The sequence below is a fragment of the Megalobrama amblycephala genome, linkage group LG7 (assembly GCF_018812025.1).
Source record: "Megalobrama amblycephala isolate DHTTF-2021 linkage group LG7, ASM1881202v1, whole genome shotgun sequence".
NCBI lineage: Eukaryota > Metazoa > Chordata > Actinopteri > Cypriniformes > Xenocyprididae > Megalobrama > Megalobrama amblycephala.
The window spans coordinates 42,873,176-42,889,657 of record NC_063050.1 but is presented as its reverse complement, the minus strand read 5'-3'; the positions used below and the strand labels follow the sequence as shown (position 1 = coordinate 42,889,657).

At 36.4% G+C, this 16,482-nt stretch overlaps 1 protein-coding gene across 4 annotated transcripts in view; it reads right to left on the bottom strand.

The window, feature by feature from the left end:
- spock3 (SPARC (osteonectin), cwcv and kazal like domains proteoglycan 3) overlaps window positions 1-15,025 on the bottom strand; it is a 49,403-nt gene extending 34,378 nt beyond the window's left edge. Inside the window, exons 1-4 of one of the 4 annotated variants that reach the window (XM_048197589.1) lie at window positions 14,884-15,025; window positions 14,669-14,785; window positions 371-379; window positions 13-52 (exon numbers count right to left, since the gene is read on the bottom strand). In XM_048197589.1, coding sequence (XP_048053546.1) covers window positions 13-52; window positions 371-379; window positions 14,669-14,785 — 166 coding nt within the window. In that variant the 5' untranslated portion in view covers window positions 14,884-15,025. The other 3 variants (XM_048197591.1, XM_048197588.1, XM_048197590.1) reach the window with 3 other exon arrangements.
- Window positions 15,026-16,482: the final 1,457 nt, after the last annotated feature.

Here is a 16,482-nt window from a genome sequence, read left to right as displayed (position 1 = left end):
TGACGGTCTTACCTTGATCGAATGGTTTTCCTGGGCTCCATGTTCCTGGTTCCTAAAACAGAAGTTGATCAACAGAATAAATCAGCAGTCTGCATTTGTTTTCTTTTCTAAAATTCTATATGTTATTATACATAAAGTAATCTTTGCTATTTAAACTATGCAAGTACATATTATTATATTGCCTTGCTTGTAGTTACACATTCAGCTCAACATGTACAAGCAGTTACATTCAGTGCTTGTTGCATATATTATCATGCAACAACAGCAGTATTAAAGGACACAACTTAAACTTGGAAGGATTTCCTTGCAGACAAACAGGCAGATTAGCAAGACTCTTTCAATGGAAAAACAAAGGCACAATCATACAAACCTCCACCTCCTGATTGTAGAGGAAGCATTGTGGAGAAAACAAATAAACATTAGACAGAACATTAAACACAGGTCACTTCAACAAAACAACACAAAATGGATGCCATAAACAACAGAATATGCCATAAACACAAATAATAATGAAATGCATACGTATGACTTGGCATTGTGCCTGTTTATACTGGACTGTTTGTTATCTGTCACATTCAGTAATTGGTCTGCACTTGTATTCATGCTTAATTAATTAAGACAGTTAATACGTCAGTTTCCATCATAGGTCCACTGAAGACTGATAGCACCATATGGTTACACACACACACCCACAGAAATAGATATGTCATGGCAACAGTCTGGCCTTTTGCAATTTAACATTTTTAATGACTGCCACTTCTCTCTCTCCTTCCTCTAATTGTATGTTTGCGTGTGTGGCATGCAAATGCATCTTGGGATAAACAACACCACATGAAATCCATTATAGAGTCTCCGTTGGTCATTCATATCCTTTCCCCTTCTTTCCCGCTCACAAAGAACTTTATCTTTCTCAGCCTCACTGTGTGTAAACGCATTCATTGTTCTTTTTCCTCTTGATTGTGCCTGCATTTCGGAAGCTAAATACAGTTGACACCCAATCCACACCTAGATCTCCCTTGATTTTGTGCACTTGTTTTTCTGTCTGTTTTTCTTTTCGCACAGATTATTATGTTCAACTAAGACCTACATAGAGAATGTGAGGGAGCACAGGATAGAAATAGAATAGCCTCCATTATGTCACAAGCATCCTTTATATGAAAGTCATGTGATAGCATGACTGTGTGAAAGAACGGGTCAACTTCGGTCCTCCTGTCTTGCTTGTACTGCTGATGCTTTAAACACTAACATTCACATACTTTCACCAGAAAAGAAGGTGACACAAATTCAAGAACACACTCAAAAAATAAAGATAAAAAAATTTAGATATTGGAAATTATTGAGACTTTATTTTTTTAAAAAAACTAATGTTGTCTGTTAGGGGTGTAACGGTACATTTGTCCCAAACCGTACCGTATGTATATCACAGTTCAGTTCATGCAGTCACAGTACAGTCGGTCACAGGCGATCCACACTCCAATCCAGAAGGGAGCATGCGCGGTACTAAAACACTGTTTGCTTTGCTACCAGTAAAAAGTGCAGAAGAAGAAGAAGAGACGATCGATTGATATGTTTACATGCAATCTCTCGATCAGTGTTTCAGCTGCAGAAAGATATTAATAAAACAGCTTGAGAATAATATCTCACGTAGCATTATATTTACCTTAGGCATTTAGTGTCGACAGCATGTTAGTTCACTAGAGCAATTAACTCTAGAGAGGAGAATTTTGTATATACACTATATTAGCCTATTCATTATATAGTCAAACCAAAATTTATTCAGACACCTTGAACATTTCATTCATTAGTTTATTCACTATAGTTTTAAAAAAAGGTAATAAAATATGACAAGATCTCAGAGTTAAACTGTGTCAGAAAAAAATGATCTTAATTATGTCAGATAACATTTAAGCAAAACATGGTCAGGTCAAAGTGTCTGAATAATTTTTGGTTCCAAATTTTTATCAATTTTACTGGTAGTCCACTGTATGAAGAATTTTTGGGTATAATGTCACAGTTTACTTTATTTTGCTATCCTCACTTACATAAATGAACTATAGTGTCCTGCACCCACTAGTAAAAATATATCAAAAATGTCTCAATTTTTGGTTTGACTGTATTTACTTAACCATTAGTAATGTCTTGGTTATTTAATGTATGTTTAAATGTCATGAAAACAAGTTATGACAGTAACTGTGTAAATGATTATATTTCAAAAAATGAATTGGAGTAGAAAATTAACTTTGTAATTAGATAATTAGAAGTAAATGCAAAACCTGGCTTATGTGCAATTTACAGTTGTTGTTTTTTTTTGAGTATGTTTGAGTGTATCAACTGAATTTAATAATTTGGGCTCTGTTGTTAATTGTAACCTTTAATATTATAGTAATGTCTAAGTAAGGGCTCCCTGTATATAGTTTACAGCATAACATTTTTTATTATTTAATAATAAAAAAGCAATTTAATGTTTAGTCCCCCACCCCCCGTCCCGCCCCCGCTGTACTGAACCCGTACCGAACCGTTACTTCAGAACCGAGGTACTTACCGAACCGACAAGTTTGTGTACTGTTAAACCCCTATTGTTTTTCCATGCTGTTTATTTAATTTAGTACTAAATAAAAAGTATTATTTCATTTTGGTTATTACATTTTGTATAAAAAATTTAATTTTAAATTGTAAAAAATGTAATTTTAAATTGTAAAAAAAAACTTAGGATTATGTTTGGTAAAAAGCCCCATAAATATATGTAGTAATATAGCAAGATATATATTACTCAAATATTAGGTCATATTTCTGATACTGTGTTAAAGTAAAGTTTGAATCCTACTCAGTCCTAATTAATCCTTTGCCTATATGAAATGAATTCAATTAAATGAGTCAGTTAAATGAAATCAACTCACTTAGAATTTAAGTGCAAACAATTTTAACTAAATGTTTATTTAAAGGTATATTTCTTAACGCTCTTTATAGATAAAACATTATCAAAATGATACCAGTTCGCATGGATCCGCGGAAACGACTAATAATTCTGTATTGTGCGGCTAGACAAGTAATTTGGCAATGTCATTTTGTAAGCGTCTGCGCACATACACATGTGAATACCTATAGACTAAACACGTAAATGAGCGGCAAGAACGCATTAAAAGTCTGCTCTTTTCAGTTAAAAAGGTATCATTTAAGTGGCCCCTAAGTTAATAATTAATGATTTTTACAACGGAAGTGATTCAATCAGCAACTTACTTTAGCTCGATAAAAACTTTTTCCTAGAGCTGCTGTAAATCTCTGTCCATTAATTTCCCTATTATCTCTGTGAAACTGCTTTGAAACAATCTGTATTGTAAAAAGTGCTATATAAATGAAGATGACTTGACTTGACCAAATAAATATTTATTGGATATAATCCTGAATTGAACAGCATTCGAACTGTTTACATGTCATGTTACACTTTTTTCCTGGCCTGAGTAAGTGTTTCAGTCACTTCTGATGAATGTATGTGAATTTGTGTGTGTGTGCTGCATGCTCCATTAAGCCAGAGCCTTTCTACAGCTCTGATATTGAGAGTAATCTTTGCTTCTCCATTGTCTGCTGCTTCACATCTTTCACAATCAAGAGCAGGAACAGCCTCCAGACCATAGTAAACATCTGCTCTGAAATCACTGGAGTGGGTTTACGAAGTCTAGACACTATGAACGGCAGACCAGGAGAAGAGGCCCATTAAAGATGATAGCTCTGAGCTGTTACTAGAGATGCCCTCCTAACACCAGACTACTTCTTAGCTGCTAATAAGTTGACTATTAAGGTCAGATTGCAGATATTATTACCGTCTGCTGTTTATAGCATGAGCGTTTGTAAATGTATTTATATTTTATTTAGATTATTGTGTATACTATGTTGTATGGTACATTCCATAATATATATTTTTATATATATTTCTGTATGGGGCAATACAGTACTCTTTGTAGTGTAGTTCTTCTCACAAGGGAATCTTTTTCTTTAGAAGAAATATGATATTATCATGACTAGATTCTGAAATATGGAAGCACATTTTTAATAACAATTAGCTTGTACTGGAAGACATTTTAAAGTAACAATCTCAGCTTATTGAATTCCCATTCTGTATTCACCTGTGCGCCCAGCGTCTGTTTGCCTGATCCTCCCTGTGCCAGAACTAAATTGCTTTTCAGGGATTTATAAAGTCACATTATATTTTATTGTAAATGCATCTAAATCTATAGTGAATAATTAAAGTGTGCATTACTGATTATTGATTTAATTTAAATGTACTCTCTATCACCACAGTTCCAATGCTTCAAACACACATACACAAACAGATTACCATAGACTGAGTACAATAAATCAAGATTATTTCCACTATAATCACTTTAAAGGCATTTCTCCGCATACAGAGGGATTTCCTGGGGTATTATTAGAAGGATTTTAAGCATATGTTAAATAAATAACTTATAAAGAAACAGCACAACATTAATCGGTTAATACTAAGAGAAGTACAACATTAAAATCAATGACAGTGGACATTGAGTACAGTAAAATCCAATTCTTATTATCACCATGCATATTTACTATATTGAGGAGCAGGGCTGTGTGTGTGTGTGTGTGTGTGTGTGTGTGTGTGTGTGTGTGTGCGTGTGAGAGAGAGAGAGAGAAAGAGAGCAGCCAGCATGACAGCAAGGCGGCTGTTCTCTCATGCAGAAAGTGCCGGAAGCGTCTCACCCTTCTGACATCATTCATTCTTTATGACTCTCTGCCCCTCTCTCTCTCTTTCTCTCTCTGTCCAGTCTTTAACCACATACACATTCACAAGGGCACCACAAACAAGCACATGCAACCATACAGAGAGAGCAGAAGCTTCATACAATCAGAACAGAATCAGTCTATGCCACTCTAACACCAGATGCTACGTGATATGAGCGATAAAAGCGAATTCTTCAGGGGCTTTCAAGCTGACAGCAATTTACAGTGACAAAGCGGCCTGAAGTCATTCATTTTTAAAGAGAGTTGACGATTTCCGGCAAGATGAGTGACAGCGACTGTTGCCAATGCTTTATGCAAATGAGAACCGATTTGAGCGACTCCCATTGGGAGTGCAGATTGTGATCACTACTCAGTGCTCAGTATAAGCTAATTTGAAATTGTAGCTTTTAAGTTTAGTCAGCTATTAATTAGACTACTATTTTAGACTCAAGCTACTCTTCTGAAAAAGTATTTAGCTAACCACAAGCTCAAAAAAAAGTATCTACTGTGGTTTTCAACCAGGGGGTCAGAACTCGGGACCCACTAGGAGGCCTTAGCACACTTCCAAGGAGGGCACAAGTTGGTTTAAATATATTAATAAATATATTCATTATAAAAAATATAATATAGCTAATATATTATCATGATTCTGATTCTGATCATACCTGCAATCAGTGAGAGATTTAGCCTAATCAGTGTGAACAACATTTAATTTTAAAGTCCGCCTGTGGTGAAAATCAAGTTTTTAATGTTGTTTATATGTCTATGTGGCGTTTTTAATATGCTTTAAGACAAACCATGTGCAAATTCATAAGTCAACACCATTGCTGAGTATTTCCTATTTAAAATTACAGTGGAACTGGTGTTTCTGACGTCACAAACTACCTTGTAACCAATCATGTCAACGTGCCTGCGGGCTTTAGCATATCATTAACCTTGACCGCTCTGAAGCAGGAGAGTCCGGTATATTCCGGTATATTTTTTCTGTTGATATAAAAAAAATCCGGTAGATTTGGCGATATAGTGGGTGTATGATGTATATAACGAAGTATATGCCTTTCTCCGCTGACGTTAAGTTGTTCAAAGTGTTTGTAAGGATACTGATTGTTAGAAGGCTGTCTGACTCGTGAATGTGAACATGGTTTATGTAACATTAGCAACACATTTGATAACATAGTCAAGGAAAAGGCTAATCATTTTAATCATACCGTTATGTGTCTGGCGTTACCATTGTGCAGTGTTTACCTAAGTAAGTTCAACAAATGGATCTCTTGAGCTTGTGCGAGTATGTGAAGGCGGGGCTAATTAGCATATTCATATATCTGCGTATAATAAATGAGGCAAGGGTGTAGAGTTACATTCAAGCTATTTTGAGGCATAAAAGAATTTTTTTTTTTCACAGGAAAAAATGTTTAAATGTGTCATTTTGGTGATCAAAGATGAGTTTTAAGGGATAAAATTATTGACTACATGGGGGACTTTAAATCAGCTATTTTCTGAAAACTCCACATAACTTTACATTAAACATCAAATGTCTTCTGACTGGCTGTAATTGTGTCATGTCAAACAACAGTTTTGGTTTGCAAAGTAAGCTAAGTTCAGTTGGCTTCATGATTAGTAGTGTTGTCAAAAGTAGCGACTGGGATACCAAGTTGATACTGAAATTTTAAAAATGTGACGCTTTAAGCGGATTCGTAAACACCTCTGATTGGCCACTGTGTTCACACGCTCAACATATGTGTCTGTGATTGGCTACAATGATCAACACACTTGAGTGTTTGAAAGCACAAGGAAGTGTTTGAATTTGAAAGGACCAGTCCGCTGAGAGACGCCTGCTTTCAAGCGGTCTTGTGTGTATCTGTTAGGACTGCACGATATATCGCACGACATGAAAAATAACATTGAACTTGAATGTGATTATCGCTTAAAAGCGATTCTTAGTGTGATTATGAAATCGCAAAGGCTGTGATTTGTTTTTTATGCACGGCTTGTCAATGAAGTATGGCTCCAAATACTAATCCATCTGAAAGCACTGCGAGTTTGAGTCGCTTATAATGTACATTTGAAAAAGCAACACGCATCAAACATCTTTCCAGACATGAGAAGCATTTATTAACATCTTGTCCAACTCACTTGATAATGACAGTTGAGCATCCTTCTGTGAGATGATGTGGCTTCTCACACAGAATAAGGCACTCGTGTGTTCATTAGTCATGTTTAATTAATCAAAGTGTTTCTGTCTTCTGTTCATTCAGCTACAGCAAAATGATGATGCGTGTTATCTTCTTCTGCTGCAAGGCATATTTTGAGTTTCTGCGCAAAGGCGCCCTCTGGCTTTCAGATGGAAAAGCATTTACTATTGATCACAGAGCCGTAAAGCTCTGACAAGCTGCGCATTAAATAATCGCAGCCTTTGCCATATCGTGTGTGATTTTATCGCGATAAAACATGCAGCCCTAGTATCTGTGTGAGCACTCGGTGAAGAGCGTCATTGATGTCTATTTACAACATGTTCACATTTTTAAAATCTCAGTATTGACTTGTACTTTTTTTGTACTTTTGACAACACTTATGATTAGTATCAGCTGTGTTAGATTTTGTTGAAGGAGAATGAATGCACAGCATTAACATCACTCAGACACAAGTTTGCCTTTGTTTGTGTGTCCACGTGGATTGTCTTAAGGGCTATTTTCATAAACATGGCATAATTTCTCCTCTCTCTCTCCATTAGCTCAAGGCCTGGAGCAGACTGCCAACCTCCATTCCATTAAGAGGACAAAGAAAATAGGGTGAATGAGAGAACAGAGTGATAGACATAGAGACAAAGCTGCAAGGATGAAAGAAAGAAAGAGAGAGAGAAAGAAAGAGAGAGAGAGAGAGAGAGAGAGAGAGAGAAAGAGAGAAAGAAAGAGTTACAGAGTATGTATTAGTTATCTTCAGTTAATCTATATTCTTCAACACAATCTCTCTATAGGTTAGTACAGGAGCTTATGAGACCACAGTGGAATTCAGAGTGAGGTACAGTACAGAATGGATGAACAATGCACAAATGTCTAAAATAACACAGTTATTTGACCTTAGTGTAATATCTGTAAATTACATTTTCATTTTCTGTGATATTGTATTGTCATTTCTCAATAATATTGGTAATGTCTTTGTGGGGAAGATCTAATAGTGATTTCCTGGGGGGACATTTTTATTGCAACATTCAAAATTGATCAACAGTCCTGCAAATGAATACATAGGAATATTTCCTACTTTAAAGCTGTGATTCTCAACCCTTTTTGACTCAAAGGCCCCCCGTTTTCCAACACAATACCCAAAGCACCCCTACCCATTAACCATGATTCATTTTTGTGATGACAGACATTTCAGAAACTGTATATTCTTCAATAAGAACAATAGTCTATTTTATGTAGAAGTAATTGGGGAGAGGGGAATATGATTGCAGTTCAAAATCTTGATTTTATGTTTTATTTAGAATTTAGATTATTATTATTATTATTAGATTATTGTAATATATTATTAATAACGTAGTCATTTAAATACTTTTAAGTCAACCTGTGGGCACCCTTTTTCTGAGACTCCCTAGTTGGTCCCAGCCCCCTGATTGAGAACCACTGCTTTAAAATTCTTTCATTAATACTAAAACTTGTTTGCTGATATTTTTTCAATGGCACATAAAAAGTTTTGGTAACACTTTATTTTACAGTGCCATAGTTACACGTTACTTCATACTTATTATAGTAATAACAGTAAAATTATGCATAATTACAAGTAACTAACCCTAAACCAAACCCTAACCCTAACTGTAACTCTACATTAAGTACATGTAGTTAATTAATAGTACTCAGTACTTATTTGAGTAATTACAATGTAACTACGGCACTGTAAAATAAAGTAACCAAAGTTTTTGGTAAATTTTAGTGCTTGACAGATTGTGAATTGTTGTTGTATGGAAATGTGTAAAGATTCTTCAAAGATTTTCCTTTTATGTTCCACATATTATAATCCAGCATATTAACTGGGAGCAACGCATGGTGAGTAAAATAATGTCAAAAATATAATTTTAAGTAAACCATTCCTTTTTGTGTTTGATGCCACAAGTTCAAATCTTGGTTTACTGGAAGTGTTATTGATAAACTTTGTCAGCAGAAGTAAATCAGTAACTGTGGCTTTTATTTTGGTATATCACTAGCTACAGTATGTTAACAAGCAACCAAATAATCCATTAGTACTAGTGGTTAAGCGGATCATTGTTGATCCGTGATCCGTACGGACCAAGCCCCACGGTTCGGCACGCATGTGATTCGCGGATCAATTGCAAGTTTCACCGCAATAGAGTGAAAGGTTATCATTTGCACGTGTTTTGTCTTGCTAGTTTACACATTAAATAGATATAAAACCATTCCAGCGGTAGAGGAGGCAAAAGAAGATTTAATTCGGTATCGCACGCCATGCTGTTATCGGTGCGCATAGACGCACATACATACAAGGCTCGTGCACACACACACATAGAGAGAGGTGCGTTTCAGATAGCTTGCGAACTCCAAATTGATTTCTCTTTCGCGTCCTCAAGGCACTTGGATGGACATATACATGTCAGAATACCCCTCTCAGCAAGTAATTGGTATACAGTATTTGTAGACCTAAAATATTCTGACCAATAGGAAAGAAAAATAAGCTTGTAAACACCTGAATCTGAATATTTTCTCTGTTAGATTTAAAAATACCTTACATGCGCACTGCCATATGTGCATGTTTTACGTCTTACAAACATGCATATGTTTTTCTTTTACGTCTTATGAACTAGCAAGTGGTGGAAAACTGATGCTACATCCCAATTCGCCTACTTATAGTATGTCCTAAATGTATGTCCTTCTTTTTTGTGAAGAAAAAGTACATATTTTTCAGTGAATAATGAGAATAGGCAAGCTTCGGGACATACTACTTTGTCATAATTGCATCTTTAACGAACGCTCTGTCACTTAGTTACGTGCATCCTGTCACCGTTTAAACTGCCCTGTCAATCATCTTGTCACAGTTAAAATCCTCCACATTCAATTTAATTTAATTTCCTACCGTTTCAGAGAGAAATCTGACAGTCATGAGTCTATCATGCGGAGAACACTCCTTATGTTTGCATAATGATGCATTTAAAAGTTAATGACCAAACACATCTTCATAAAAATTCACAATGCTGTTGCAGATTAAATATAATGTGGATAACATTGAATAAATATCTTTTCATCAGGTTAAATACTGATTATTAATCACTCAAACCTAACTTTAACTAAACTGCTCAGCTTAACCGTCAGTCATACTTTGTAGTTTTTAACACTTTTTTTCCGTGTTTGTAGTTCTAATCGAATCCTCGTCGATTAGAACTACAAACAACCCACAACCCATTGCGCATTATTGTTGTGGCTTTATCCGGTTCTGAACACGGAATACATGTAATGCACATGTAAACGAATATGTGAATCAGACTGCAAAGTTTAGGGTTAATATAAACAGAACTTTCAGAATCCGAAATTAGACTGGATATGTTTGGACTGATGAAAATGAGTGCATGAAACATGCCATTTTCTATCATCTTGAAGCGTTACACACTGCAGCTTTCCTTTTTGTAAGATCTAGTCCTTCTTGTCACTATGGTAGTTCCCAGATCTGTCCTTTATACTGAAGTCAAACACATGATCATAGAATGGCTGCTTCTCATTCCAGCCTCCCACAAAGTCATAAAATTCTCCATACTCTTTTCTTACCTCCTCTGGCAGCATTAGCCTGAAGTTGATAGAGCGTTAAAAATGTCACTATAGCAGAGCTGACAGTGAAGTCAAGAGTGCGTGTATGTGCGTGTGAGAGAGACAGAAGATGTTTGACACTGCAGGGGGATCACTGATGGCCATTTTCAGCCTGTCAATCTCACAAAGCTTCACACATACACACACTTCACCAAACAAAAGCTTGACAGCCCGTGCTTCCCGTACATGTTCGGCGTCTTAAAGCTTAAATGTGATTGGGGGTCTGTGATTTTAGGGCTCAGCGTCTTTCAGTAATTGCTTTGCTGTAAGGGCCAGTTGATTACGGAAAAAATCTTGTAGAGCCGTGTTTGCGGAACAACTAATCTGCATAAATCACTTTCTCTTTACTGATGGCCTGAAGTGTCACATGGAATGTCTAAGTAATCTTTGATGTGCCTTTAGCTGTGAAGCTGGAAAGAAAAGAAGCAAGAGAGGGTTGACTGAGAGTGTGTTTTCAGTATAGAGTGCATGTGTGCATGGACTGTCAAATAAAAAAGGGAATTACGTTTTATCCAGCACATGTCTTTTTGTGTCGCAGATTAAGAAATGTGAATTACTTTGACTTCTCAGTAAAATAAAAAATTCCCTGTAAACTTGCCTAATAGAGTTACATGAACAAAAAGTTTAACATTGAGCAATGTTGCTGATTTGTTAAGAGCTCCCGGCATGCACTGCAGCATGAATTAGTTACATGGTTGCTGTTATAGGATTATTGTTTAATGTTTGTTGACTTTATGCTGTTGTTTTTTTGTCTTAAGTTTTTTTACCCTGTGTGATGATGTCAATGCCTCATCGTTTTTTCTTAATGATGTTTGTTGATCGTTATCAAGCTTTTTTCCGTTGAGGTCCATGTTAATTATGTAAACCTATTGTACATACAGCAATACAGTATCTTTGCTGTGCAAAAGGTTGTCTTCTTCAGAGACACATATATTCATTTTAATTTGTAACAAGAACTATATTTTTTATTGGCTGAATTAAACATTTGGCATTTATTGAACAATAAAATTCAAATAGTTTGAAAGAAAGTAGTATCATGGGAATCTCAGTTATTAAAATGTCAATGCGTCATGTTTCCTTCATAGTTTTCCTTTTCTTAATGATTGTTTTGTTAAAGTGTGTCTGTGTGGCCTTGATGTTCTTGATATTGAGATATTCATGCACTCAATGTCATTGGTGTTATTGATTCTGCTAGTTTAAAGGGGACCTATTATGCAAAATTCACTTTTGCATGGTGTTTGGCTATAAATGTGTGTCGGCAGTGTGTGTACACAACCACCCTATAATGATAAATATCCAACCACTCCTTTTAATTGAATCCCCATAAATCATAAGCAGTGTCTCAAAACAAGCCGTTTCCAGATCCCTGGCAGTGTGACGTCACATTAGCCACAGGCCCCGCCCACGAATGTTGACAGACACTGCCGTTTTAACATAGAACCGTCCAGAGCGAGTTCACAGCGAGTTGTACACAGTCCGCCATTGCTGCACTGACGAGAACGTCTCCCAAGTGTTTTAGGTGTTCTGTAGCTGGATGGATTAATCCACATAGCTCTCTCCATTTACTCCCGAAATCTGAGCCGCTGAAGACGACGTGGATTCATTTTGTTTTCGAAGAAAATGCTCCCTCAACTCTACCGGAATTAGATTATGTCAATACAAAGGGACAATACAAAACATAAAGCCTCCAGAGTGATACTGGATATGGCAGTAATGAAGGTGAGAGCACTTTATTACAGTTCATCGGAGTTGATTTACGGATATAAAGTTTACCAGTTTATTAAGCACCATCTGAAAAGAGGTCTTTATATATTTGTTTACTGTTAGTTGTAACGAGTGTTTCTGTGTAATTTGCTATTATGGATAATATTTGAATGCACACTTGCACTGTGTTTTATTAAGCTTTTACAGTGATTTTCTAGAGTGAAAACAGACGCTTCAACTTTTGTGTGTAGTACAATAAACGTCATAAAACTCATCTGTAAAGTCGAACGGGGTCCGGTACAACAGGCTTGTAGTAATATAGTGGATAAAAACAAGAAAACAATATAAGTTATAACCGTAACTGAACTAAACTATACCTGTTCTATCTCCATGCAGCATATATTCGCAGACATTATAGTGCATCCTGACTGACACCGGAGAATCAGCTCTTGAAGCTCCGCCCTCTTAGGCCGAGTGAAGCAACTCATTTGCATTTAAAGGGCACACACTGAAACGGCGCGTTTTTGCTCAACCCCAAAAAGTGGCAATTTTAACATGCTATAAAAACTTATCTGTGGGGTATTTTGAGCTAAAACTTCACATACACACTCTGGGGACATCAGACACTTATTTTACATCTTGTAAAATGGGGCATAATAAGTCCGCTTTAAAAGTGTTAGTTTTACAAGGTGTTCCCATTAAGTACATCTAAATATTGGACTGAAATGAGAGAGTGTGTACAGTAAGAGAAAGGAGAGAGATAGAATAATTTGATAGAGAAACGGTTCTAATTTGTCATGCCCTGTGTGGGAGACCTACGCCACCCATGTGACTGTCTTAACTACATCCCTTACATAAACAACATTACCACAAATAGACACACACAGAGGAAATGGAAGTCTTCTGGTCCAGATGATATCATTACACTGAGTGTACACTGTCAATTAACATCATGTTTATAAAGGAACTTGTTATTTGCCTCGACACACCTTAATTGTTGTTTTGATGTTGATGTGAATTCAGACAAGCTATCAGAGATTCCAAGAGCTGTCACTTTTGGTTTGTCAGTTACTGTGTACAGGTTTCAAATGGATTTATATTTTTATATATATATCTTTATTTATTTATTTTCATGTTTTAATGACGTTATCCTATCAGAGTGATTCAGTGAAGATTAAAAACTGTTTATTTATTGAATTCTACAACAGCCATGGCTACCTAAAGTCAGAGGAGGAGATTATCTTGGTCTTACACAATGTTTCCCAGTCTTTTTTGTCTTATATTTTAATCGATGCGAAACCAGAAATGTGTTCTATCTAGGCTACATCATATTATACTGAATATCATTTAGTCGTTTACACGATTGTTAGGTCTGGTCCTTGAATTTAATTGGCCAAGCGATGTTTAAAGAGAGACCAGATTTTATTATTTTAGGGTGTTCTTACAATTGTGCAGGGAGAGGGAAATGGAAAAGCAGAGCCATGAGATTAGAGAACGCTTTGAGTGGGGAGCGGAAATCAAATACACTCTTCCAGACTGACAGATGCTTTTGCTTTCTTTTGGTTTTTCTGTTGAGGAAAAAACATACAAGGTAACCGGGCCATTTTTTGCCTGAAAAGTTACTTAATATCAACTTCTTGTTTATTATTGGTTGTATGAAAATCACAATCATGCAGTGGTTCTGAGTTTTAATAATAATAATAATAATAAAAGTTGACATTGACAGTCCTAATATAATAATAATAATTTCTTACATTTCAATAATGTAAAATAATAATAATTGCATAGGTTTAACAAAGTAATAGATTCCCTAGATCCTCCAGCAACCAGGTTAAGCTCTCATTGGTGTACTTGTACCCAGGTTGAAAATCACTTCACTAACACATGCACGCACGCGCACATGCATCAAGCATCGCGACAATCGCAGGTGAAAGAAATACTTGTTATTGTTTGTAAGATACTCTAATTTTTGCTCTGTTTATTACAAACCAAGTTCTCAGCCTCGACACAAAGCTAATATAGATCAGACCTAATCTTAAGTGTATTAGCCAGTGGATGGTTAAAATAGCTGTACCAAAGCCCACTTAACGGCGCAGAAGTGACGCACTGAGTCTAATTGATTGGTGACTGTCTTCCGTGAAATACTGAATTAATAGCCTACCACACGGAGCACTAAATACGGATTTGCGAAAGGCGAATTATGAAATCTCGCGCTGCTTCTTCTTTCCTAAACATTTAGCATCTTTCCGTAAAAATACATTACACACGGACCTGACACATACAGTCCCAAATTACAGGCTATCTCAAACCCGAGTGAGCTGCCTACCTAGTCAGCATCGATTCAAGCAAAAATGTCGTCTAGGTAGGCAGTTTGAGCCACTATTAGGAAGCAGTAGAGCAGCACTCACATCTCTGAATTTGTCCCATCTCCCGGTCAACCATTTGTCGTCCAAAAAATTGCCGTTGTCGTTGCGGGCAGAAGCCCCGGCGATCAGCAGCGCGCACACACCGACCAGCACAAGCATCTGCATCGAGATAGATGGAGCAATCAACACACCACACTCCTATAAACACACCGACAGAAAAATACCGAATAACCGCTTAATAATCCCGTATGCGTCACCTTCAAGAGGACAATGTGAGCGCTGTCATTGACTGAAGATCTCCGTGACGAGCCTCAACTGATCTTCACCAATCTCTCTCTCTCTCTCTCTCTCTCTCTCTCTCTCTCTCTCTCTCAAAAGCGTATGCTCGTGAAGGCGGACGTGGGCGCGCGTTATCTCCTTTTCTTTAACATGGAGTCTTTTATTATTTTTTCGATATATAGGTTATGCGTACATCAGAGTAAGAACTATTACACATTAAATGTATTAAATAAATAGATACATAAATATTCAACTTAAGTTAGCGCATTAAACTTTAATTGAACACAATTGCTCTGTTTTATGGATATTTTACTGTAGTGCAGAGGTGACTAAACTCACTAAGAAGGTCCAAAGATCAAACTTGATTGTGGACCTAAAGTAAATGCAGCATTATATTCAGAAATATTATATACATTTTAAAAATTAAATTCACTTATTCCTACGTATAAACACATAGCCTACCTAGTCTTTAAAATCATAAAAAACACTACAAAAATAGTTATTCACCATTTACTCCTTTATTGCCAAGGACAAAAATATACAGGTTGTTTTTACACCTTTTGTGTGACTTTATGTTTGAATATTTTGCATTATTTGATCTATTATTGCAATATTTTTCGCCTCAAATAGCACAAAAAAATGCACTTTTTACTACTTTTTTGCTATTTTTTGAGGATGAGCTGTTGAGTTTCTGGCATCATCAGCATGCCAAGGGATAACCACAGACAATATAATAAAGCTTTTAAAGTTGTTTTAAAGGGAACCCCTGGTTTTAAGACTTGTATGGCTTAATATAACTTAAATGATGTCTCTTACTGAAATATGTAGTAGAAAACCCTTGAAAGATTTACGTTATTTAAAAAAATCCATGACTTATTTGGACAATGGGCGGCGCCATTTTGTTTGCGTTCTATGTCGATGACGTCAAATGGTTGCACTCCGTTAGCTACTTCTTACCGCTAGTAAAGCAGTAAAGACTTACATCACTTCTCTTGTGGCTCATCGACTGAAAATTACAACCAAAAGCTGCACAATGTGGCATCGTAAGTTGTGTTGCGGTAAAAATAGCCATAGAGTAATGTAAGTAGCTGACGGAGTGCAACCATTTGACGTCATCGACTTAGAACGCAAACAAAATGGTGCTGCCCATTGTCCAAATATGTTATGGATTTTTTAAATAACGTAAATTTTTCATTGGTTTTCTACTACATATTTCAGTAAGAGACATCATTTACGTTATATTAAGCCATACAAGTCTTAACACCAGGGGTTCCCTTTAAACCCCAAACGATCATTCAACAAGCTTGAGACTTGAGGCACAATGGAGCTCCAAATATATAAATTAGCGCCCCAACCACAAACAGTAGCAGCCTCATAACCCCGCCCCTCCTCCAAGTTTGGAGTCAGAGATCTCTGCTTGTTTGCAGTGCAAGGGTAAATAAAGAACTAATGTTTGCGTAAGTACAGCGTTTTCTTTACTCCAGAAGAGCGGAGAATAGCCTTTGTCTTTGCGGTCTAGTTGAAGCATATTGTTTTGAATATCCTCTGCATAGCGCTTCATCATATCATGAGATTTC